At 41.1% G+C, this 27,460-nt stretch overlaps 2 protein-coding genes across 3 annotated transcripts in view; one reads left to right on the forward strand and one right to left on the reverse strand.

Annotated features, from left to right (window-relative positions):
- fgf10a (fibroblast growth factor 10a) overlaps positions 1 to 2,391 on the reverse strand; it is a 68,787-nt gene extending 66,396 nt beyond the window's left edge. The window contains exon 1 of the mRNA XM_061907755.1: positions 1,436 to 2,391. Within this exon, the coding sequence (XP_061763739.1) occupies positions 1,436 to 1,904 (469 nt within the window). The 5' untranslated portion in view covers positions 1,905 to 2,391. The remainder of the gene's footprint in view (positions 1 to 1,435) is intronic.
- Positions 1 to 27,460, forward strand: part of LOC133557356 (histone H2B 1/2-like) — a 107,140-nt gene that overhangs the window by 12,449 nt on the left and 67,231 nt on the right. For both annotated transcript variants that reach the window (XR_009807752.1, XM_061907758.1), the window contains one exon: positions 7,658 to 7,721. Coding sequence is in view for 1 of the 2 variants with exons in the window: in XM_061907758.1 (XP_061763742.1) it covers positions 7,658 to 7,721 (64 nt within the window). In the remaining variant the exon portion in view is untranslated. The remainder of the gene's footprint in view (positions 1 to 7,657; positions 7,722 to 27,460) is intronic.

Genomic DNA, 27,460 nt, shown 5'->3' on the forward strand with positions numbered 1-27,460 from the left:
AAGATGCAGCATCCCCACATTTTTCAACCCACTTCTAACGTTCCACTGTCAAAACATTCCTCTTAAACAGGACAAAAAACGTTTTTTTTTTTTAAACTGGAAAAATTCCCGGTTTTCCTGAAATTCCAGGAGTTCTGTAATACCATTTCTCTATTAAAAATGTTACTACTTTAACATTTCTCGACCGATTTGAAAATATCCAACACCAACGATTTCAACTCATTCACAACATTCAAGTTTTATACCATTAGCCCTCCCCCCCCCCCCCAAAAAAATCCAGATTTTCCCAAAAATTTCCCTAATACCATTTACTACTTCCACATTTCTCGACTGATTTTAACAATTCCAACACCAACCAATTGAGCTCATTCAGGACATTCCTGCTCTTAATCTATTTAAAAAAAAAATCCCGTTTTCTCCAAAATCCCCAAATTTCCGTGAAGTTCCCATTGAAATGATCGGACATTTATTTAAGTTGCAGCATCCCCACATTTTTCAACCTATTTGTCAGGCTTTCCCCTGACAGTTTGTCTATGTTTTAGTTTTTTCCTCTGCATTTGTCTATGTTTCCTATGTGTTTAGTATCTCCTGTCTTTAGTTCCTGTCAAGTGCTCTTATTTTGGTTCAGCTTCCTGTTTGTCTCCCTGTGTGCCGTTGTCACCTCATCTGCGGCTGATTGGCAACTGGCCACACCTGTAGTCAATCAGCCCGCTCCTATTTGTACCCACTTTTGTCTTCCGGTCAGTGCTGGATCATTGCCGTTGCCACATGTCGGTCTTGTCGTTCCTGTCGTGTCGTACCTTGTCTTTGCAGCGTAGCGGTAAGCTATATTCGGTTGATGTTTGTAGCTTACTGTTTTTTGTTCCCTGCTTCCGTTTTATTTTTCATTATACAAGTACGACTTCTGTTTGCCTGTTCGCTACGCGCTAGCTTCCACGCTAAGCTCCTGTTCGTTATTTTCTAGCTCCCAGGCTAGCTCCTTTTGTTTGATTATCCGCCTCGTTAGTACCCTTTTGTTTGTTCTTGTTCTATTATTTATAGTAAATCATGTTTTCTCACTCCATGCCTGCCTCCATCTCTGCATCTTGGGGTTCGTCAACAAATAACTCTTGACACTATTCAAACCATTCCAACATCCAAACTATTCCCACATTCTGTCAGCATTTCAGTTCAGCTTCAGCATTGGAGCATTCACACGCAATTCCTCCGGGAATTTCCTCTTCTCGTTATTGAACATGAATAAAATCTAGAGTAGGATTCAGTTTTAATATTTGAGTGGACATCTGAAGTGAAAAAGTTGGGTCCCAAAGTCCAAAAAGGTGAAGAACCCCCGTGATAAATGACGCTGGTGCTAGACCACGACTGCAGTTTTATGGCTTTTGATGGAGGTCTTCGGTTGTTGTATTTCAAAACTCAAGAAAAGGAAGTGACTTACTGTAAGGATCGTCCTCACTCTTGGTGCCGTTAACTTTCCCCTTCCTGTCGATACGGAGGAAGAACTTCTGGTAGGAGAAGAGTTTCCTCCGGCGCACGTCGCCCTGCAGGTGGTTGTAGCTGCTGCGCACGTGGCGCCCCACCACGGCGGCCGAGGGCGAAGACAGGTTGGTCGCCCGCGGCAACCTGGCGGAGGAGGCGCGCAGGGGCGCCGGCGAGACGGCAGACGGCGGGGCTTCCTGCCGGACGACGGGGTGGCGCGGCGGGCTCCCCAATCCGGCGGCATGGTGGCTCTGGCTAGAAGTGGGCGGCGAAGGCGGCGAGGACAGCGGCGAGGACAGCGGCGAGGACCAGGAGGGCCGGAGCAGCAGGAGGAAGGCGAGGGGGATGAAGCGCGTCAAGGTTGCGCCGCGGAGGCGGGAGGAGAACCAGACCACCGGTGCACCTTGTGTCACTGTCCATCTACACATGGTAGTGGAGCCTGAGGAGCTGTGGAGGTGCTCAGGGGCTGGAGCATGCTGAGCCGAGCGCAGGGCGAGGGAACACCAGCGGGAGAGCCCCCTCCTCCCCTCAGCCCACAACCTTTTGGACCGGAGTCCCAGTCCTGCTTGTTCCTCACCAGCCGGTTAGGAATGTTCGGACATCCTTAAGTCAGTTGGCTTCCTCCCAGTCCTCCTTAAAGTCTCTGTGGATCATTCAGTTTTAAAGTCTCCTCCCACGGAGGCGGTCCAACAAAGTAGCAACACGAAAGAACTGCAGAAATCCAGAAAGAGGACCAGGAAAAAAGAAGGATCCAAAGTCTCCAAGTGGGTGCAAGTCTGTGGTGGCTCCTCTCCCGAGTGTGTGAGCTCCGAGCAGCGTCGCCTCTCTTCTCTTCTCTTCCTCTCTCTCTCTCTCTCTCCTTATAGGCCTCTTCCTCCTTCTCTCTCTCTCCCTCCCTCCTCTCTATCTCTATCAGCTGTGCGGACTCGAGCCCGGTCTCTGCTTTCACCTTATTTATCTGCTGCCAACCCGCCCCACACCTCATCTCCTGGTGTGATTGGACGTCCGTGCAGACCGCTGGCTTTGAAGAACCGTGTGTGCGTATGAGTCTGTTGGGGGGGGGCGTTTCTCTTTCCATCTCCCTGGTGTTGCAGTCTCCTCATTGCTGAGCACAGAGGGAAGGAGAAGTTCATCATTGGAATCTCTCTCATTCAGTCCATCCTCACCGGTTCAACCGATCCGCCATTGCCCCAACTTCTCCGCACCTATCAGCTCTGTTTTGAAACAAACTTCTCTTTATCCCACATTTCTTAACCAATCGGAACTGTTCCACCATCCACACACTCCACTCACCTTGGACCATTAAACCACCATCAAAAAAATTCCAGGAATTTCCAGAATTACCGGTTTTCCAAAGCCCTATTTTCGCCCTCTTCCTGGAAAGTTTTCACAGTCCACATTTTTCTTTCGTTTTTTGACCATTACACCTTCAAAACAGTCCTCTTAGTTGGGATAACTAAACTTAACTTTTTTTTTTTTTCTCGTGCAGTTTTCCCCAAATTCCAGGAATTCTGAAATACCCATTCTCAATTCCTTTGAAAAAATTCCAACACCATCCCATTCATATCATCTAGGACAGGGGTCTGGAACCTTTTTGGCTGAGAGAGCCAAAAAGCCAAATATTTTAAAATGTATTTCCGTAAGAGCCATATAATATTTTTTTCAACACTGAACACAACTAAACGAGTGCATTTTCAAGCAAGACCAACATTTCTAGAGTATAATAGGTCTCTTATTCTTTGTAATAACATTGTTATTCTGAAGCTAACTGTTGAGGGGGCGTGGCCTGCGGGCCTGCAGCGAACTGGGGTGTGCCAGGACCAGCCTCGAAATCAGCGACAGGTGCGTATATGGTCCACCTGAGCCTTGTTATCTAATCACCTGTCGCTCTGTTATAAGCAGCTCCCAGGAGTAGAGACGGGGTTGGGGCTGGAGCCAGAGTGCGAGCGAGAACAAAAGAGAAAAATACAATTGCTGGAAAGCAACTGAGAGACTTATTGAAAATTAAAAACATATTTTAACCCCGAAAAAGGGCTCTCATGTCGGTGCTTGGTGGTCTGAACAACCCCCAGGGGGGACAAGCCCCAAAATAACCAATAAAAAATAAATAACTTCTAACCATTAACGCAACTTCTTGAACAGGTGCGGTAGAAATGGATGGATGGATTAAAAATGCATGAGAATGTTTTATATTTTGAAGGTTATTTTTAACACTGTGATTACAAGTGGAATCTTTCATTACTTACAGTATCGTGTTAAGCAATGTCAGCTCAAATTTATCCGAGAGCCAGATGCAGTCATCAAGGCTCGCGAGCCATAGGTTCCCTACCCCTGATCTAGGACGATAGTTGGAGTGTCAACATTTTCAAAATTTCCTGGTTTTCCCCAAATTCTCTGGATATTCCTATTCAAACAAATGGATGTATTCTTAGTTCTACAACGCCCTAAATTCTCAACATTTTTTAGCCAGATTTCGACTTTTCAACCAACCACAGACTACTCTTACGATGTATCGATCGCAAAATATGTTTTCCCTTTCTCAAAATTCCCGGTTTCCCTGAGAGTTCCGGTAGTTTTACCCCCATTGACAATGAATAGTAGATATACAAACCGCTCCATATCCTACATTTGTCAACCCATTTGAAACGTTCCACCGTCCACACACTCCACTCACCTTGGACCATCAAAGTACCATTTTACAAGTTCAAAAATTCCAGGAATTCCCAGAATTACCGGTTTTCTAAAGCCCTATTTTCACCTCTTCCTGGAAAGTTTTCACAGTCCACATTTTTCATTCGTTTTTGACCATTCCACCTTCAAAACAGTCCTCTTAGTTGGATAAATAAACGTATCTTTTTTTTTTTTCTCGTACAGATTCCCAGTTTTCCCCAAATTCCAGGAATTCCGAGATACCCATTCTCAATTCAAACTGTTGTTACGTCAACCTTTTTCAACCAATTTCAAAAATTCCAACACCAACCCTTTCATCTCATGTAGGACAATCGTATCAACATTTTCAAAAAAATCCCGATTTTCCCCAAATTCCCGGGAAATTCCTATTCAAATGTATTCTTAGTAAGACTAATTCTTAAAGTTTGTTCTACAATGCCCTAAATTCTCAACATTTTTAAACCAGATTCCGACTTTTCAACCATCCACACACACGACTCTTACGATGTTCAATCGCAAAATATGTTTTCCCTTTCTCAAAATTCCCGGTTTCCCTAAGCTTTCCGGTAATTTTACCCCCATTGACAATGAATACTAGATATACAAACCTCTCCATATCCTACATTTGTCAACCCATTTGAAACGTTCCACCATCCACACACTCCACTCACCTTGGACCATCAAAGTACCATTTTACAAGTTCAAAAATTCCAGGAATTCCCAGAATTACCGGTTTTATAAAGCCCTATTTTCACCTCTTCCTGGAAAGTTTTCACAGTCCACATTTTTAGTTCGTTTTTGACCATTCCACCTTCAAAACAGTCCTCTTAGTTGGATAAATAAACGTATCTTTTTTTTTTTCTCGTACAGATTCCCAGTTTTCCCCAAATTCCAGGAATTCCGAGATACCCATTCTCAATTCAAACTGTTGTTACGTCAACCTTTTTCAACCAATTTCAAAAAAATTTCAACACCAACCCTTTCATATCATGGAGGACAATCGTATCAACATTTTCAAAAAATCCCGATTTTCCCCAAATTCCCGGGATATTCCTATTCAAATGTATTCTTAGTAAGACTAATTCTTAGAGTTTGTTCTACAATGCCCTAAATTCCCAACATTTTTAAACCAGAATCCGACTTTTCAACCATCCACACACACGACTCTTACGATGTATCGATCGCAAAACATGTTTTCCCTTTCTCAAAATTCCCGGTTTCCCTAAGATTTCCGGTAATTTTACCTCCATTAACAATGAATAGTAAATATACAAACCTCCATATCCCACATTTCTCAACCCACTTGAAATGTTCCAGCATCCACACACTCCACTCACCTTGGACCATCAAAGTACCATTTTACAAGTTCAAAAATTCCAGGAATTCCCAGAATTACCGATTTTCTGAAGCCCTATTTTCACCTTTTCCCGAAAAGTTTTCACAGTCCTCATTTTTCATGTGTTTTTGACCATTGTACCTTAGAAACAATCCTCTTAGTTGGGATAACAAAAGCTATCGTTTTCTTTTTTCGTACAAGTTCCCAGTTTTCCCCAAATTCCAGGAATTCTGAAATACCCATTCTTAATTCAAACTGTTGTTACATCAACATTTTTCAACCCATTTCAAAAATTCCAACACCAACCCATTCATATAGTTGAAAGTATCAACATTTTCAAAAAATCCTGCTTTTCCTATTCAAATAAGTAGATGTATTCTTAGACGTAGACTTAGCCCTAAATTCGCAATTTTTTTAAACCAGATTCCGACTTTTCAACCATCCACAGACTTCTCTTACGATGTATCGATCGCAAAAGATGTTTTCCCTTTCTCAAAATTCTCGGTTTCCCTAAGCTTTCCGGTAATTTTACCCCCCATTGACAATGAATAATAAATATACAAACTTCTCCATATCCCACATTTCTCAACCCATTTGAAATGTTCCACCATCCACACACTCCACTCACTTTGGACCATCCAACTACCATTTTCCAATTTCTAAAAAAATACCAGGAATTCCCAAAATTACCTGTTTTCCAAAGCCCTATTTTCACCTCTTCCTGGAAAGTTTTCACAGTCCACATTTTTCATCCATTTTAAACCATTGTACCTTCAAAACAGTCCTCTTAGTTGGGTTAACAAAAGTGATCTTTTTTTTCTCATACAAATTCCCAGGTTTCCTGAAATTCCAGGAATTCCGAAATACCCATTCTCAATTCAAACTGTTTTAATGTCAACATTTTTCAACCCATTTGAAAAATTCCAACACCAACCCATTCATATCATCTAGGACAATAGTTCTAGTATCAACATTTTCAAAATCTCCTAGTTTTCACAAAATTCCCATATTCCTGGGATACTCCTATTCAAATAAATGAATGTATTCTTAGTTCTACAATGCCCTAAATTCTCAACATTTTTAAACCCGATTCCGACTTTTAGACCATCCACACGCACTTGTCAGGCTTGTCCCTGACAGTTGGACTATGTCTTAGTTCTTCCTCTGCATTTGTCTTTGTTTCCTGTCTTTAGTTCCTGTCAGCACTCTTATTTTGGTTCTGTTTCCTGTTTGTCTCCCTGGGTGCTGTGTACCCTCAGCTGTGGCTGATTGGCACTTGGCCACAGCTGGTGTCAATCAGCCAGCCACTATTTAGACCTGTTTTCTCCTCCAGTCAGTGCTGGATTATTGTCGCTAATACCTGTCGACGTCATTTCTACTTGTTGTTCCTACTGGTCGTGTCGATTTTGTTTGTTCCTAGTTCCTGTTTGCTGGAATTATGTTACCTGTTACCAGTTTGTCCTCCCAGTTTCTGGTTTGTGCTTCTTGTTTATTTTTATATATCTGGACATTAAATCATGTTTTTTTGCACAATGCGTGCCGCCTTCTCTGCATCTTGGAGTTCATTACAAACTCTCTCTATATATGTATGTATATATATATGTATGTTTTCCCATCATGCTTTGCATAAAGGATGTTCTGACATCAAGGCGCTTCATTTTGAGCGTTAAAGAGGTGTTCTGGTTTCGGCTTTGTTTGATTTCCTTTTCATAAAGTCAGCCTTTCTTCTCATCTTTTCTTTTCAAAGATCCAAAGTCTCTTTTTTCCCCCGCTTTTTTTGTTTTAGTGGAACCTGATGCAGCTGATAGAAAAATATGGGAAGGGTGGAGTTGAGGCGCTGCTGTCTTTTCTCCTTCATGTTGTCCTCCATTGTTCCTACAGCATCCATGACTCCCTCCGTCATAGGAACTGAAGTTATGCTGCATAATATTAGCACAATGATTCAAGGGAACAACACTTTTTCTAAACTACATTCATCATTAACAATTCTTATGTAAGATAAGAACACATGTATTAATATATATATATATATATATATATATATATATATATATATAAACAATCAAAACCATCACTTACTGTACAATGTCTGCTCTCACTTGGATAAAGACTGGTGGGATGTTTGTATCTCCTCATTTAAATGTGCCTTTTTTTTTTTTTTTTCACCATTTTCAGGTCGAATTTGGATGTAAAAGTCGACCAACCTGTGGGATTATGTCCACAGCCTTCTACTATCCAGGTGAGAGGCGTGATTTCTGATCTAAAATTAGCTCAATATGTCAATATAGCGGCATAAGCTAGTTAGCTCTGTGATCTTAGCGCATGTAAACATATTTTGTTAGCGTTAGCGCTTGTAATAACAATATCGCTAATGCTTGGTTGATATTCAGGTCATGACATGTAAATGAAGTAGTATTGCCGCTTTTTGGATGTTTTTTTTAGCGGGCTTCACGGGTGGAATAGCGTATTCCGGTGCCACCGTGCGCTAGTCATATTGTGTGACTTAGAATGCGTACAAAAATAAAAAAATCTGTGTTTTTGTCTTCCATAAGGATAGCGAACGATTGGGAAAATTCCAAAAACATGTATTTTAAACTCAAATATTAAGGGTGAGCAAAAAATCCAAAAACAAGTCGTGTACAAAATGCGTACCAAATGCGTACAAAAATGCGTGCAAAAAATTGCACAAAATGTGCACAGAATGCATACCAAATGCGTACTAAATGCGTACAAAATGCGCACCGAATGCGTCCAAAATGTGGACAAAAATGCATACAAAATGCTTGCAAAAATGCGTACAAAATGTGTAGTGAATTGAAGTGAATTATATTTATATTGCACTTTTTCTCTAGTGACTCAAAGCGCTTTACATAGTGAAACCCAATATCTAATTTTTACATTCAAAGCAGTGTGGGTGGCACTGGGAGCAGGTGGGTAAAGTCTCTTGCCCAAGGACACAACGGCAGTAACTAGGATGGCGGAAGCGGGGATCCAACTTGCAACCCTCAAGTTGCTGGCACAGCCACTCTACCAACTGAGCTATACCGCCCCTTTTTGTGTACAAAAATGCGTACAAAATTCTTACAAAATGCGTGCAAAAATGTGTACAGAATGTGTACAAAAATGCGTACAAAATGTGTACAAAAAGATAAACATTTGTGTTCTTGTCTTCCATAAGGATTGCGAACGATTGGCAAAATTCCAAAAACATGTCTTCTAAACTCAAATATTAGGAGCGTGCAAAAAAATCCAAAAACAAGTTGCGTACAAAATGCATACAAAAATGAGTACAAAATGCGTATAAAAAATGCGTACAGAATGCGTACAAAAGGCGTACAAAAATGTGTACAGAATGCGTACAAAAATGCGTACAAAATGCATACAGAATTGCGTACAAAAATGCGTACAAAAATGCGAACAGAATTGCGTACAAAAATGCGTACAGAATGCGTACGAAAAGAAAAATATTTGCGTTCTTGTCTTCCATAAGGATTGCGAACGACTGGCAAAATTCCAAAAACATGTCTTTTAAACTCAAATATTAGGGGTGCGCAAAAAAATCCAAAAACAAGCTGCGTCTAAAATGCATACAAAATAAGTACAAAGGCGTACAAAAATGCGTACAGAATGCGTACAGAAATGCGTACAGAATGCGTACAAAAATGCGTACAGAATGTGTACAAAATGCGTACAAAAATGTGTACAGAATGCGTACAAAAATGCGTATAGAATACATACAAACATGCGTACAGAATTGCGTACCAAAATGTGTACAGAATGCGTACAAAAAGAAAAACATTTGCGTTCTTGTCTTCCATAAGGATTGCGAACGACTGGCAAAATTCCAAAAACATGTCTTTTAAACTCAAATATTAGGGGTGCGCAAAAAAAATCCAAAAACAAGCTGCGTATAAAATGCATACAAAAATGAGTACAAAGGCGTACAAAAATGCGTACAGAATGCGAACAAAATTCGTACAAAATGCGTACAGAATGCGTACAAAAATGCGTACATAATGCGTACAAAAATGCATACAAAAATGAGTACAAAGGCGTACAAAAATGCGTACAGAATGCGTACAAAATTCGTACAAAATGCATACAGAATGCGTACAAAAATGCGTACAGAATGCGTACGAAAATGCGTACAGAATGCGTACAAAAATGCATACAAAAATGAGTACAAAGTCGTACTAAAATGCGTACAGAATGCGTACAAAATTCGTACATAATGCGGACAGAAAGCGGACAAAAATGCGTACAGAATGCGGACAGAAATGCGTACAGAATGCGTACAAATATGCGTACAAAAATGAGTACAAAGGCGTACAAAAATGCGTACAGAATGCGTACAAAACTCGTACAAAATGCGTACAGAATGCGTACAAAAATGCGTACAGAATGCGTACAAAAATGCTTACTAAAATGAGTACAAAGGCGTACAAAAATGCGTACAGAATGCGTACAATATTCGTACAAAATGCCTACAAAAATGCGTACAAAAATGAGTATAAAGGCGTACAGAATGCGTACAAAATGCGTACAAAAATGCGTACAGAATGTGTACAAAATGCGTACAAAAATGTGTACAGAATGCGTACAATATTCGTACAAAATGCGTACAAAAATGCGTACAAAAATGAGTATAAAGGCGTACAGAATGCGTACAAAATGCGTAAAAAATGCGTACAGAATGCGTACAAAAATGCGTACAGAATGCGTACAATATTCGTACAAAATGCGTACAAAAATGCGTACAAAAATGAGTATAAAGGCGTACAGAATGCGTACAAAATGCGTACAGAATGCGTACAAAAATGCGTACAGAATGTGTACAAAATGCGTACAAAAATGTGTACAGAATGCGTACAAAAATGCGTAAGGAATGCGTACAAAAATGCATACTAAAATGAGTACAAAGGCGTACAAAAATGCGTACAGAATGCGTACAATATTCGTACAAAATGCGTACAAAAATGCGTACAAAAATGAGTATAAAGGCGTACAGAATGCGTACAAAATGCGTAAAAAATGCGTACAGAATGCGTACAAAAATGCGTACAGAATGTGTACAAAATGCGTACAAAAATGTGTACAGAATGCGTACAAAATGTGTGCAAAAATGCATACAGAATGTGTGCGAAAATGTGTACAAAAATGCGTACGGAATGCGTCCAAAAATGCGTACAAAATGCGTACAAATGCGTACAAATGATTCCTCATTTCCATCCATCCATCCATCCATCCATTTTCTACCGCTTATTCCCTTTTGGGGTGGCGGGGGGCGCTGGCGCCTATCTCAGCTACAAACGGGCGGAAGGCGGCGTACACCCTGGACAAGTCGCCACCTCATCACAGGGCCAACACAGATAGACAGACAACATTCACACACTAGGGACCATTTAGTGTTGCCAATCAACCTATCCCCAGGTGCATGTCTTTGGAGGTGGGAGGGGCCTATCCCCAGGTGCATGTTTTTGGAGGTGGGAGGGGCCTATCCACAGGTGCATGTCTTTGGAGGTGGGAGGGGCCTATCCCCAGGTGCATGTTTTTGGAGGTGGGAGGGGCCTATCCCCAGGTGCATGTCTTTGGAAGTGGGAGGGGCCTATCCCCAGGTGCATGTTTTTGGAGGTGGGAGGGGCCTATCCCCAGGTGCATGTCTTTGGAAGTGGGAGGAGGCCGGAGTACCTGGAGGGAACCCACGCATTCACGGGGAGAACATGCAAACTCCACACAGAAAGATCCCGAGCCTGGGATTGAACCCAGGACTGCAGCACCTTGGTATTGTGAGGCAGACGCACTAACCCCTCTTCCACCGTGAAATACATTTTTAAATAGGCATTTTTAAGCCATCTCCGTGCAACCAGAAGGACCTTTTTTAACCTTTAATCTGTATTGAAAAAAAACAGTCTACTGTCATTATTATACCAAATTATACAGTGCGAGAACCAGTTTGAATCGAGAATCAATTCTGAATGGGATCGTCATTGAATGAGTGGTAATGGTGTTGAATGGTAGGTGACCAAAGATTTACACTCCTAATGAATATTGTCTCATAATGCATCACATATTATATTATCATTTTGACCAAATATGTCTAAACCAGGGGTGCCCACACTTTTTCTGCAGGCGAGCTACTTTTCAATTGACCAACTCGAGGGGATCTACCTCATTTATATATATCATTTATATTTATTTATTTATGAAAGAGACATTTTTGTAAACAAGTTAAATGTGTTTAATTATAATACAAGCATGTGTAACACATATAGATGTCTTTCTTTCACGAAGACAAGAATATAAGTTGGTGTATTACCTGATTCTGATGACTTGCATTGATTGGAATCAGAAGTAGATCCCCTCGAGTTGCTCAATTGAAAAGTAGCTCGCCTGCAGAAAAAGTGTGGGCACCCCTGGTCTAAACCATGAACATGTTTTTTTGAAAAACAAAAATACTGTACTTAAATGTTAGCTTGACTTACAGTTTCCAAGCAAGTTATCCATCAAAATGTACATTGTGTGGATTAAAATAGATTTTACAGTAAAAAAAACTGTTGAGTTCAGTCACCACAATTTTAATTTTGGCTTAGAATAACACGGTGGTATCTTTTTTCCTTTTAAGCTGTTAAAAGCGCTGCAAATTTTACGGTAAAATTCTGGTGAACAAGCTGCCGGTTTGTTTTTGCCACAACATTTAGGTTAAGTAAAAACATTTTAGTGTAAATAAAGAAATGTATACTAATCAAATGCATATGCAATCGTGTACTATATCATGAAGCCAATCCCTATACAAAGCCCAAAAGCAGTGAAGTTGTCACGTTGTGTGAATGGTAAATAACCTGGGACCCCAAAAGGGACAAGCGGTAGAAAATGGATGGATGAATGGACAAGATATTAAATGTTCACACTGAGAAACTTTGTTATTTTCGGCAAATATTAGCTCGTGATGCCTGCAACATGTTTCAAAAAAGCTGGCACAAGTGGCAAAAAAGAGTGAGGAAAGTGGAGGAATGCTAATCAAATACTTATTTGGAGTGAACAGGCTAATTGGGACCGCCATGATTGGCTATGAAAGCAGCTTCCATGAAATGCTAAGTAATTCACAAACAAGGACGGGGCGAGGGTCCCCACTTTGTCAACAAATGCCTGAGCAAATTATTTAAGAACAACATTTCTCAAGCAGCTATTGCAAGGAATTTAGGGATTTCACCATCTACAGGCGGTAATATCATCAAAAGGTTCAGAGAATCTGGAGAAATCACTGCACGTAAGCCATTATGTTACGCACCTTTGATCCCCTCAGGCGCTACTGAAAAAGCCACATCAGCGTATAAAGGATATCACCACATGGGCTCAGGAACACTTCATAAAACCACTGTCAGTAACTACAGTTGGTCGCTACATCTGTGAGTGCAAGTTAAAACTCTACCATGCAAAGCCAAAGCCATTTATCAACAACACCCAGAAATGCCGCCGGCTTCGCTGGGCTTGAGCTCATTTAAGATGGACTGATGCAAAGTGGAAACGTGTTATGTGATCTGACCAGTCCACATTTCAAATTGTTTTTGGAAACTGTGGACGTCGTGTCCTCCGAACCAAAGAATAAAATAACTATCCAGACTGTTGTAGGGTGAAAGTGTAAAAGTCAGCATGTGTGATGGTATGGGGGTGTATTAGTGGCCAAGGCATGGGTAACTTACACATCTGTGAAGGCCCCATTAATTCTAAAAAGGTACATACAGCTTTTGGAGCAACATATGTTGTTATCATGGACGCCCCTGCTTATTTCAGCAAGACAATGCCAAGCCAGGTGTTACAACAGCGTTGCTTCGTAGTAAAAGAGGGCGGGTACTAGACTGGCCTGCCTCTAGTCCATACCTGGTGCAATATGAAGTCTAAAATATGAGTTGAACAACTTAAGCTGTACATCAGGCAAGAATGGGAAAGAATTCCACTTCAAAAATGTGTCTCCTCAGTTCCCAAACCTTTACGGAGTGTTGTTTAAAGGAAAGGCCATGTAACACACCGGTAAAAATGCCCCTCGGACTACTTTGTGATAATATGTAAATAGTAAAGTTCATGATTATTTGCAAAAAAATAAGTTAGTCGGTGTGAAGATGAAATATCTTGTCTTTGCAGTCTATTCAATTGAATATAAGAAAAGGATTTGTTGTATTCTCTTTTTATTTAGCGTTTACACAAGGTGACAACTTCACCGCTTTTGGCTTTTCGTACCTTGCTATTCACACATCATAAGTGAGGGCAGCCATAATTGGGACGTGGCCCCTCAGTAAAAAGGAGACTGACACGGTGACGTAGGAGGGCCACTCATCTGATCATCTTCAGCACCACGGACAGCTGTTGCAACAAGACTGTACTTCCCTTTGTGTCCGGTGGTCCCACACATCGGGGGTCCGCAGCACATCTGTGTGAGGGAACGCGGACGCGGGCGACACACTCGCCACGTAACGGCTGTCCTTTAACAATCAAGTCGGCCATCAGCGACCCACATTGTGGCCTGGCCCCGGCGGCCTGGTGTAGTTGTGTGTGAGCGCGCTAACAGGGTTCAGATGTTGCTCGTCTGTGAGGGGGAGAACACTTTCATCACAGCGGAAAACAATTTGTTGGATGCAACCAAGCACCCCCCCCCCCCCCTCCTCTATACTACTTAGGAAGGCTGCAGGCCAGGGGTGTCCAAAATGCAGCCCGGGGGCCATTTGTGCCCGCAGCTAATCCTGTACCGGAGCGCCACACATTCTGCAAAAATCGCAAAATTGATAGTATTGCAAAAATTAAAAGAATAAACATTTAAAAAAAAGTGGAATGAGGTGAAATCTTTTTTTTCCCTTTTGTCTTTATTTTCTTTTTTTTCCACTGCTCAAAAAAAAAAGACAAAAAAAATCTTGTTATAATGAAAAATTACTTAAAAATTATCACTTTAAAATGTTGAATGTGGAAAAAAATATTGCATATGTTGTGTGGTTGCCATATAAAAACCATCAAAGTTTTGACAAAAGAGCACGAAACAAACAAAATAATAGTTCAAACTTAAAATCGACAGATGTATGGGAAGTTGATCTTGAAATTTAAGTGTTAAAAGTAAAAAAAAAAAAAAAAAAAAATGCATCACTTTATGGGTGGGGAACCTTTCGGATCTCAAATATATTTAGTAGGATTTTATTTAACTTTTCACTGTGATTACTCAAAAATATCAAATGATTCAAATCAATGGTGTCCTGCATTATTGATCTTTGAGGGCTTTAATTGCTAAATAAAGGAACTCTCCTGATGGAATCAATAAAGTACTATCTATCTATCTATCTATCTATCTATCTATCTATCTATCTATCTATCTATCTATCTATCTATCTATCTATCCATCTATCTATCTATCTATCTATCTATCTATCTATCTATCTATCTATCTATCTATCTATCTAAATCAGGGGTGCCCACACTTTTTCTGCAGGCGAGCTACTTTTCAATTGACCAACTCGAGGGGATCTACCTCATTTATATATATCATTTATATTTATTTATTTATGAAGGAGACATTTTTGTAAACAAGTTAAATGTGTTTAATGATAATACAAGCATGTGTAACACATATAGATGTCTTTCTTTCACGAAGACAAGAATATAAGTTGGTGTATTACCTGATTCTGATGACTTGCATTGATTGGAATCAGACAGTAATGATGATAACGCCCACATGTTCAAATGGAGGAGAAAAGAAGTTGTCCTTTCTGTACATTACCACATGAAAGTGGTTGGTTTTTGGCATCTCATTCATCCAGCTTCCATACACTTTACAAGAAAAACATTGGCGGCAAATTCCGTAGCTTGCTTGATTGACATTCACGGCACCCGAGGGTCTTGTGAGATGACGCTGGCTGCTGCCAGTTCATTATTATGAAAAAATGACGGAGAGGAAGGCGAGAAACACTTTTTATTTCAACAGACTTTCACGCCGTCCCTTCCGTCAAAACTCTAAAGGCCGACTGCACATTTCCTATCTTCACAATAAAAGCCCTGCCTCATGCTGCCTGCGCTAACTAAATAAGAGTCTCGGAAAGCTGGCGTGCACAAGTGATGTGCACGCCAGCTTTCTGAGGGATCGCTTGTGCACGCCAGTTTTCCGAGACTCTGTATTTAGTTAGCGCAGGCAGCATGAAGCAGGGCTTTTATTGTGAAGATAGGAAATGTGCAGTCGGCCTTTAGAGTTTTGACGGAAGGTACGGCGCGAGAGTCTGTTGAAATGAAAAGTGTTTCTCGCCTTCCTCTCGGTCATATTTTAATAATAATGATCTTGCAGCAGCCAGCGTCATCTCACAAGACCCTCCGGTACCGTGATGCGGCGCCCGGACGGGCTGCGACACTGCGGTGCTCTTGCTAAAGATGGAACATTTGGCGGAAATGCCGGACAGTTCTGCAGACTTCATGGCTGGCTCGCATCGTGGTCACTCCGTGATCACGTACGACCGCCAGACACTTCTGGATATGGACATATCGGGCCGTTTTGGACTGATACACGCGGGGTTGTTCGACGTGCTAACTAGCATGGGAATACGTCGGCGGCTACATCCAGCGGCCTGTGAAGCAGGGGAGTCTAGTAGCAGCGGGGGCCGTCTACGGAGCAGACGCCAGCGGTGTGATCGGAAACGCGGATGCCGAGCGGGGCTTAAAACAAAGCAGAAGGCTAATCCCCACAGAACACTTCCCTCCATCCTGCAGCCGCATTTAAATGGAAGATGCGAGACTACTGGTCTGGGTAAGGAGTCAGTTAAATTAGAACAAGTTTTTTCTGCTTTGAGTGTTTCAGAGTTGGACATGTGTTTTACTGAGGTGGCTAACTATGATGCGTGCAGTTTATCAAAGCAACAATCAAACAATCGGAACATTCCCGTCGTATCAATTCCTAGATATGGTCGTAATTATACTGAATGCACTGGGCATAATAAACACAACATTATTAATATTGCTACTACGGATAATTTGATCAAAAATTCCCTGAAACAGCCCACTACCTATAATATAGGTTTTTTAAACATAAGATCATTGTCTCCCAAAACGTTATTAGTTAATGATATTATCAGAGACAACAATCTTAACGTCATCGGTCTCAGCGAAACCTGGCTTAAACCAAACGACTTTTTTGCGCTAAATGAGGCATGTCCTCCTAACTTAACACATGCGCATATTGCCCGTCCGCTTAAAAGGGGTGGGGGGGTCGCACTAATATACAACGAAAACTTTAACCTTAGTCCTAACATAAATAATAAATATAAATCGTTTGAGGTGCTTACTATGAGGTCTGTCACACCGCTGCCTCTACACCTGGCTGTTATCTACCGCCCCCCAGGGCCCTATTCGGACTTTATCAATGAATTCTCAGAGTTCGTTGCTGATCTAGTGACACACGCCGATAATATAATCATAATGGGGGACTTTAATATCCATATGAATACCCCATCGGACCCACCGTGCGTAGCGCTCCAGACTATAATTGATAGCTGTGGTCTCACACAAATAATAAATGAACCCACGCATCGCAACGGTAATACGATAGACCTAGTGCTTGTCAGGGGTATCACCGCTTCCAAAGTTACGATACTCCCGTATACTAAAGTATTGTCCGATCATTACCTTATAAAATTCGAGGTTCAGACGCATGTTCGTCAAACTAATAATAATAATAACTGCTATAGCAGCCGCAACATTAATACGGCCACAACGACAACTCTTGCTGACCTACTGCCCTCGGTAATGGCACCATTCCCAAAATATGTGGGCTCTATTGATAACCTCACTAACAACTTTAACGACGCCCTGCGCGAAACCATTGATAACATAGCACCGCTAAAGTTAAAAAAGGCTCCAAAAAAGCGCACCCCGTGGTTTACAGAAGAAACTAGAGCTCAGAAATTATTATGCAGAAAGCTGGAACGCAAATGGCGCACGACTAAACTTGAGGTGCACCATCAAGCATGGAGTGATGGTTTAATAACTTATAAACACATGCTAACCTTAGCTAAAGCTAAATATTACTCAAATCTCATCCACCGTAATAAAAACGATCCTAAATTTTTGTTTAGTACGGTAGCATCGCTAACCCAACAAGGGACTCCTTCCAGTAGCTCAACCCACTCAGCTGATGACTTTATGCAATTCTTTAATAAGAAAATTGAAGTCATTAGAAAGGAGATTAAAGACAATGCGTCCCAGCTACAACGGGGTTCTATTAACACTGACACGATTGTATATACGGCGGATACTGCCCTCCAAAATAGTTTCTCTCGTTTTGAGGAAATAACATTAGAGGAATTGTTACAACGTGTAAATGGAATAAAACAAACAACATGTTTACTTGACCCTCTTCCTGGGAAACTGATCAAGGAGCTCTTTGTATTATTAGGTCCATCAGTGCTAAATATTATAAACTTATCACTTTCCTCGGGCACTGTTCCCCTAGCATTCAAAAAAGCGGTTATTCATCCTCTTCTTAAAAGACCTAACCTCGATCCTGACCTCATGCTAAACTACCGACCGGTGTCTCACCTTCCCTTTATTTCAAAAATCCTCGAAAAAATTGTTGCGGAGCAGTTAAATGAACACTTAGCGTCTAACAATCTATGTGAAACATTTCAATCCGGTTTCAGGGCAAATCACTCGACGGAGACAGCCCTCGCAAAAATGACTAATGATCTATTGCTAACGATGGATTCTGATGCGTCATCTATGTTGCTGCTCCTCGATCTTAGCGCTGCTTTCGATACTGTCGATCATAATATTTTATTAGAACGTATCAAAACACGAATTGGTATGTCAGACTTAGCCCTGTCTTGGTTTAACTCTTATCTTACTGATAGGATGCAGTGTGTCTCCCATAACAATGTGACCTCGGACTACGTTAAGGTAACGTGTGGAGTTCCCCAGGGTTCGGTCCTTGGCCCTGCACTCTTCAGCATCTACATGCTGCCGCTAGGTGACATCATACGCAAATACGGTGTTAGCTTTCACTGTTATGCTGATGACACCCAACTCTACATGCCCCTAAAGCTGACCAACATGCCGGATTGTAGTCAGCTGGAGGCGTGTCTTAACGAAATTAAACTATGGATGTCCGCTAACTTTTTGCAACTCAACGCCAAAAAAACGGAAATGCTGATTATCGGTCCTGCTAGACACCGAACTCTATTTAATAATACAACTTTAACATTTGACAACCAAACAATTAAACAAGGCGACACGGTAAAGAATCTGGGTATTATCTTCGACCGAACTCTCTCCTTTGAGGCACACATTAAAAGCGTTACTAAAACGGCCTTCTTTCATCTCCGCAACATCGCTAAAATTCGCTCCATTCTGTCCACTAAAGACGCTGAGATCATTATCCATGCGTTTGTTACGTCTCGCCTCGATTACTGTAACGTATTATTTCCGGGTCTCCCCATGTCTAGCATTAAAAGATTACAGTTGGTACAAAATGCGGCTGCTAGACTTTTGACAAGAACAAGAAAGTTTGATCACATTACGCCTGTACTGGCTCACCTGCACTGGCTTCCTGTGCACTTAAGATGTGACTTTAAGGTTTTACTACTTACGTATAAAATACTACACGGTCTAGCTCCATCCTATCTTGCCGATTGTATTGTACCATATGTCCCGGCAAGAAATCTGCGTTCAAAGGACTCCGGCTTATTAGTGATCCCCAAAGCCCAAAAAAAGTCTGCGGGCTGTAGAGCTTTTTCATTTCGGGCTCCAGTACTCTGGAATGCCCTCCCGGTAACAGTTCGAGATGCTACCTCAGTAGAAGCATTTAAGTCTCACCTTAAAACTCATTTGTATACTCTAGCCTTTAAATAGACTCCCTTTTTAGACCAGTTGATCTGCCGTTTCTTTTCTTTTTCTTCTATGTCCCACTCTCCTTTGTGGAGGGAGTCCGGTCCGATCCGGTGGCCATGTACTGCTCGCCTGTGTATCGGCTGGGGACATCTCTGCGCTGCTGATCAGCCTCCGCTTGGGATGGTTTCCTGCTGGCTCCGCTGTGAACGGGACTCTCGCTGCTGTGTTGGATCCGCTTTGGACTGGACTCTCGCGACTGTGTTGGATCCATTATGGATTGATCTTTCACAGTATCATGTTCTCATAGTCATCATTGTCACCGACGTCCCACTGGGTCATTATTGTCACCGATGTCCCACTGGGTGTGAGTTTTCCTTGCCCTTATGTGGGCCTACCGAGGATGTCGTAGTGGTTTGTGCAGCCCTTTGAGACACTAGTGATTTAGGGCTATATAAGTAAACATTGATTGATTGATTGATTGAATGTCATTTAAGTGACGTCTTGGTGAAGATTGATGATCACTAATTTTTAGGTCTATTTTTTTCAAAAGCCTGGCTGGAGATCGACTGACACACCCCCCGCGGTCGACTGGTAGCTCGCGATCGACGTAATGGGCACCCCTGATCTAAATACTGCATATTTCAGTTTTACTATAAAAAACAATAGTTGTCTTTGACAGAAAAGGCATACAACCTTATTCGTTTTACTTTATATCAACCTCAAGTTGATATAGAGCATGGGTGTCAAACTCTGGCCCGCCGTCTAATTTCATTTGGCCCTTGAGGCAATATCAAATTAACATTAGAGCTGGCCCGCCGCTGTAACACCGCATTCACCGCTAATACTCATACTCGTCAACCCTCCCAATTTTCCCGGGAGACTCCCGAAGTTCAGTGCCCCTCCCGAATTTCTCCCCGGACAATAATATTGGGGGCGGGCCGTAAAAGCACTGCTTTTGGCCTTCTCTACATGTTACCACGTCCAATTTTCTTCCATAAAAACAGCGTGCCTGCCCACTCACATAATATATGCGGCTCATACACACACACACAAGTGTATGCAAGGCATACTTGGTCAACAGCCATACAGGTCACACTGAGGGTGGCCGTATAAAGAAGGTTAACACTGATCTAAATATGAGCCACACTGTTAACCCGCAGCAAACAAGAATGACAAACACATTTTGGGAGAACATCCGCACTGTAACACAACATAAACACAACCGGACAAATACCCAGAACCCCTTGCATCACGGGATGCTACAATTTACACCCAACTCAAACCCGCCGCCGAAAAAAGGCATTCAATTTGTGTTTTTTATTTTATTTGATATGCCATTAATAATTTTTAATTATTATTATTTGAAACTGGATTTTGCATGTCACTATAAAGTTATACAAGCCTTGCTTGTTCAATATTCAATGCAAAACTTGTTTGGGTCCCTATTAAAAGGTTAATTTGTTCAACCTCGGCCCGCGGCTTTGTTCCGTTTTAAATTTTGGCCCACTTTGTGTTTGAGTTTGAAACCCCTGATATAGAGATTCACTGTAAGCATTAAATAAAAATAAAAATTTGACTAATTTTTAAAATTTTAGTGACTGAGACCCTCTATGCTCCTCAAGAGCCATAAGAATTAAAAAAAAAAGATCCATGTATTTTGTTGTGGTTTTAAAATGAAAAATATCAAAATGGCCCCACATGTTTATATTTTTCCTTGTGCGGCCCTCTGTGGAAAAAGTTTGGACACCCCTGCTGTAGGGGTTTCCCTCTCTCGGAAGGGTTTTTTTTAGAAGATGTAGTTTGCGTTGCAAAGTTGGTTCAATTTTAAATAAAAACCTTTATATTAGTAGTCTTTAGAGTAGTGGCGTTACTTAGGGCAGGGGTGTCCAAAGTGTGGCCCGGGGACCATTTATGCCTTTTTTTTTACGACCTGGGCACATTCCAAAAAAAGGTATAACAAAAAAAAAAAAAAAATGGAATACAAGAGCTAATAGGTGAAATGTAACAAGAAAAAGTTGCAATATTAATTCTAATAACATAAAGCTGCCATGCAGGCTGTTTTTTATTATTTTTTTTAAAGTAATAATGAATCAAAATCTATGTTGTTATGAATTATTGATGTACTTACTTCACATCAAATATTCCGCTTTGTAATATTTTTGTGGAAAATATATGTTTGCCATATGTATAGAACAAGGTTTGGTGTTTGTTTTTGACAAAAAAGGTATAAAACATATGAAAACATAAAGAAAATAATACAATCCATCAAGCAGTGTGGTTTCAGAGCTTACCAAAGTTCTACTAAAACATTTTGATGGATTTTTGAGCGGCGTGTGTAATGTTCTATATTTTCAATGGAACATAAACATTGTTTCGTGTTGTTTACTTGAGTCATATTTCCGTCTACATGTATCTCTTATGTGTGACTGCCATCACAATGCAGCCTACATGTATCTCTTATGTGTGACTGCCATCATATTGCAGTCTACACGTCTCTCTTATGTGTGACTGCCATCATATTGCAGTCTATACATGTGTCTTATGCGTGGCTGCCATCAACTTGCAGTCTACACTACTCTCTTATGTGTGACTGCCATCATATTGCAGTCTACACTACTCTCTTATGTGTGACTGCCATCATATTGCAGTCTACACTACTCTCTTATGTGTGACTGCCATCATATTGCAGTCTACACATATGTCTTATGTGTGACTGCCATCATATTGCATTCTACACATATCTCTTATGTGTGACTGCCGTCATATTGCAGTCTACACATGTGTCTTATGTGTGGCTGCCATCATATTCCAGTCTACACATGTGTCTTATGTGTGACTGCCATCATATTGCAGTCTACAGATATGTCTTATGTGTGACTGCCATAATTTTGCAGTCTACACATATGTCTTAGGTGTGACTGCCATCATATTGCATTCTACACATATCTCTTATGTGTGACTGCCATCATATTGCAGTCTACACATGTGTCTTATGTGTGACTGCCATCATATTGCAGTCTACACATGTGTCTTATGTGTGACTGCCATCATATTGCAGTCTACACATATCTCTAATGTGTGACTGGCATCATATTGCAGTCTACACATCTCTTATGTGTGACTGCCATCATATTGCATTCTACACATGTGTCTTATGTGTGACTGCCATCATATTGCATTCTACACATGTGTCTTATGTGTGACTGCCATCATATTGCAGTCTACACATGTGTCTTATGTGTGACTATCATCATATTGCAGTCTACACATGTGTCTTATGTGTGACTGCCATCATATTGCAGTCTACACATGTGTCTTATGTGTGACTGCCATCATATTGCATTCTACACATATCTCTTATGTGTGACTGCCATCATATTGCAGTCTACACATGTGTCTTATGTGTGACTGCCATCATATTGCAGTCTACACATATGTCTTAGGTGTGACTGCCATCATATTGCATTCTACACATATCTCTTATGTGTGACTGCCATCATATTGCAGTCTACACATGTGTCTTATGTGTGACTGCCATCATATTGCAGTCTACACGTATCTCTTATGTGTGACTGCCATCATATTGCAGTCTACACGTATCTCTCATGTGTGACTGCCATCATATTGCAGTCTACACATGTGTTTTATGTGTGACTGCCATCATATTGCAGTCTACACATGTGTCTTATGTGTGACTGCCATCATATTGCAGTCCACACAACTCTCTTATGTGTGACTGCCATCATATTGCAGTACACACATGTGTCTTGTGTGTGACTGCCATCATATTGCAGTCTACACATGTGTCTTATGTATGACTGCCATCATATTGCAGTCTACACATGTGTCTTATGTGTGACTGCCATCATATTGCAGTCTACACATGTGTCTTATGTGTGACTGCCATCATATGGCAGTCTACACATGTGTCTTATGTGTGACTGCCATCATATTGCGGTCTACACATATGTCTAGGTGTGACTCCCGTCATATTGCAGTCCACACATATCTCTTATGCGTGACTGCCATCATATTGCAGTCCACACATATCTCTTATGTGTGACTGCCATCATATTGCAGTCTACACATGTGTCTTATGTGTGACTGCCATCATACTGCAGTCTACACATGTGTCTTATGTGTGACTATCATCATATTGCAGTCTACACATGTGTCTTATGTGTGACTGCCATCATATGGCAGTCTACACATGTGTCTTATGTGTGACTGCCATCATATTGCATTCTACACATATCTCTTATGTGTGACTGCCATCATATTGCAGTCTACACATGTGTCTTATGTGTGACTGCCATCATATTGCATTCTACACATGTGTCTTATGTGTGACTGCCATCATATTGCAGTCTACACATGTGTCTTATGTGTGACTATCATCATATTGCAGTCTACACATGTGTCTTATGTGTGACTGCCATCATATTGCAGTCTACACATGTGTCTTATGTGTGACTGCCATCATATTGCATTCTACACATATCTCTTATGGGTGACTGCCATCATATTGCAGTCTACACATGTGTCTTATGTGTGACTGCCATCATATTGCAGTCTACACATATGTCTTAGGTGTGACTGCCATCATATTGCATTCTACACATATCTCTTATGTGTGACTGCCATCATATTGCAGTCTACACGTGTCTTATGTGTGACTGCCATCATACTGCAGTCTACACGTATCCCTTATGTGTGACTGCCATCATATTGCAGTCTACACATATCTCTCATGTGTGACTGCCATCATATTGCAGTCTACACTTGTGTCTTATGTGTGACTGCCATCATATTGCAGTCTACACATGTGTCTTATGTGTGACTGCCATCATATTGCAGTCCACACAACTCTCTTATGTGTGACTGCCATCATATTGCAGTACACACATGTGTCTTATGTGTGACTGCCATAATATTGCAGTCTACACATGTGTCTTATGTGTGACTGCCATCATATTGCAGTCTACACATGTGTCTTATGTGTGACTGCCATCATATTGCAGTCTACACATGTGTCTTATGTGTGACTGCCATCATATTGCAGTCTACACATGTGTCTTATGTGTGACTGCCATCATATTGCGGTCTACACATATGTCTAGGTGTGACTGCCGTCATATTGCAGTCTACACATATCTCTTATGCGTGACTGCCATCATATTGCAGTCCACACATATCTCTTATGTGTGACTGCCATCATATTGCAGTCTACACGTATCTCTCATGTGTGACTGCCATCATATTGCAGTCTACACATATCTCTTATGTGTGACTGCCATCATATTGCAGTCTACACATATGTATTATGTGTGACTGCCATCATATTGCATTCTACACATATCTCTTATGTGTGACTGCCATCATATTGCAATCTACACATGTGTCTTATGTGTGACTGCCATCATATTGCAGTCTACACTACTCTTTGTGTGACTGCCATCATATTGCAGTCTACACTACTCTCTTATGTGTGACTGCCATCATATTGCAGTCTACACATATGTCTTATGTGTGACTGCCATCATATTGCATTCTACACATATCTCTTATGTGTGACTGCCGTCATATTGCAGTCTACACGTGTCTTATGTGTGACTGCCATGATATTGCAGTCCACACATGTGTCTTATGTGTGACTGCCATCATATTGCAGTCTACACATATGTCTTATGTGTGACTGCCATAATTTTGCAGTCTACACGTATGTCTTAGGTGTGACTGCCATCATATTGCATTCTACACATATCTCTTATGTGTGACTGCCATCATATTGCAGTCTACACATGTGTCTTATGTGTGACTGCCATCATATTGCAGTCTACACAGGTGTCTTATGTGTGACTGCCATCATATTGCAGTCTACACATATCTCTAATGTGTGACTGCCATCATATTGCAGTCTACACATATCTCTTATGTGTGACTGCCATCATATTGCATTCTACACATGTGTCTTATGTGTGACTGCCATCATATTGCATTCTACACATGTGTCTTATGTGTGACTGCCATCATATTGCAGTCTACACATGTGTCTTATGTGTGACTATCATCATATTGCATTCTACACATATCTCTTATGTGGGACTGCCATCATATTGCAGTCTACACATGTGTCTTATGTGTGACTGCCATCATATTGCATTCTACACATATCTCTTATGTGTGACTGCCATCATATTGCAGTCTACACATGTGTCTTATGTGTGACTGCCATCATATTGCAGTCTACACGTATGTCTTAGGTGTGACTGCCATCATATTGCATTCTACACATATCTCTAATGTGTGACTGCCATCATATGGCAGTCTACACATGTGTCTTATGTGTGACTGCCATCATATTGCAGTCTACACGTATCTCTTATGTGTGACTGCCATCATATTGCAGTCTACACGTATCTGTCATGTGTGACTGCCATCATATTGCAGTCTACACATGTGTCTTATGTGTGACTGCCATCATATTGCAGTCTACACATGTGTCTTATGTGTGACTGCCATCATATTGCAGTCCACACAACTCTCTTATGTGTGACTGCCATCATATTGCACTACACACATGTGTCTTATGTGTGACTGCCATCATATTGCAGTCTACACATGTGTCTTATGTGTGACTGCCATCATATTGCAGTCTACACATGTGTCTTATGTGTGACTGCCATCATATTGCAGTCTACACATGTGTCTTATGTGTGACTGCCATCATATTGCAGTCCACACATGTGTCTTATGTGTGACTACCATCATATTGCAGTCTACACATATGTCTAGGTGTGACTGCCGTCATATTGCAGTCTACACATATCTCTTATGCGTGACTGCCATCATATTGCAGTCCACACATATCTCTTATGTGTGACTGCCATCATATTGCAGTCTACACATATGTCTTATGTGTGACTGCCATCATATTGCAGTCTACACATGTGTCTTATGTGTGACTGCCATCATATTGCAGTCTACACATGTGTCTTATGTGTGACTGCCATCATATGGCAGTCTACACATGTGTCTTATGTGTGACTGCCATCATATTGCAGTCCACACAACTCTCTTATGTGTGACTGCCATCATATTGCACTACACACATGTGTCTTATGTGTGACTGCCATCATATTGCAGTCTACACATGTGTCTTATGTGTGACTGCCATCATATTGCAGTCTACACATGTGTCTTATGTGTGACTGCCATCATATTGCAGTCTACACATGTGTCTTATGTGTGACTGCCATCATATTGCAGTCTACACATGTGTCTTATGTGTGACCACCATCATATTGCAGTCTACACATATGTCTAGGTGTGACTGCCGTCATATTGCAGTCTACACATATCTCTTATGCGTGACTGCCATCATATTGCAGTCCACACATATCTCTTATGTGTGACTGCCATCATATTGCAGTCTACACGTATCTCTCATGTGTGACTGCCATCATATTGCAGTCTACACATATCTCTTATGTGTGACTGCCATCATATTGCAGTCTACACATATGTATTATGTGTGACTGCCATCATATTGCATTCTACACATATCTCTTATGTGTGACTGCCATCATATTGCAATCTACACATGTGTCTTATGTGTGACTGCCATCATATTGCAGTCTACACGTGTCTTATGTGTGACTGCTATCATATTGCAGTCTACACATGTGTCTTATGTGTGACTGCCATAATTTTGCAGTCTACACATTTGTCTTAGGTGTGACTGCCATCATATTGCTTTCTACACATATCTTATGTGTGACTGCCATCATATTGTAGTCTACACATGTGTATTATGTGTGACTGCCATCATATTGCAGTCTACACATGTGTCTTATGTGTGACTGCCATCATATTGCAGCCTACACGTCTCTCTTATGTGTGACTGCCATCATATTGCAGTCTACACATGTGTCTTATGTGTGACTGCCATCATTTTGCAGTCTACACATGTGTCTTATGTGTGACTGCCATCATATTGCAGTCTACACATATCTCTAATGTGTGACTGCCATCATATTGCAGTCTACACATATCTCTTATGTGTGACTGCCATCATATTGCATTCTACACATATCTCTTATGTGTGACTGCCATCATATAACAGTCTACACA

The sequence above is a fragment of the Nerophis ophidion genome, linkage group LG08 (genome assembly GCF_033978795.1).
Source record: "Nerophis ophidion isolate RoL-2023_Sa linkage group LG08, RoL_Noph_v1.0, whole genome shotgun sequence".
In the NCBI taxonomy this organism is placed as follows: Eukaryota; Metazoa; Chordata; class Actinopteri; order Syngnathiformes; family Syngnathidae; genus Nerophis; species Nerophis ophidion.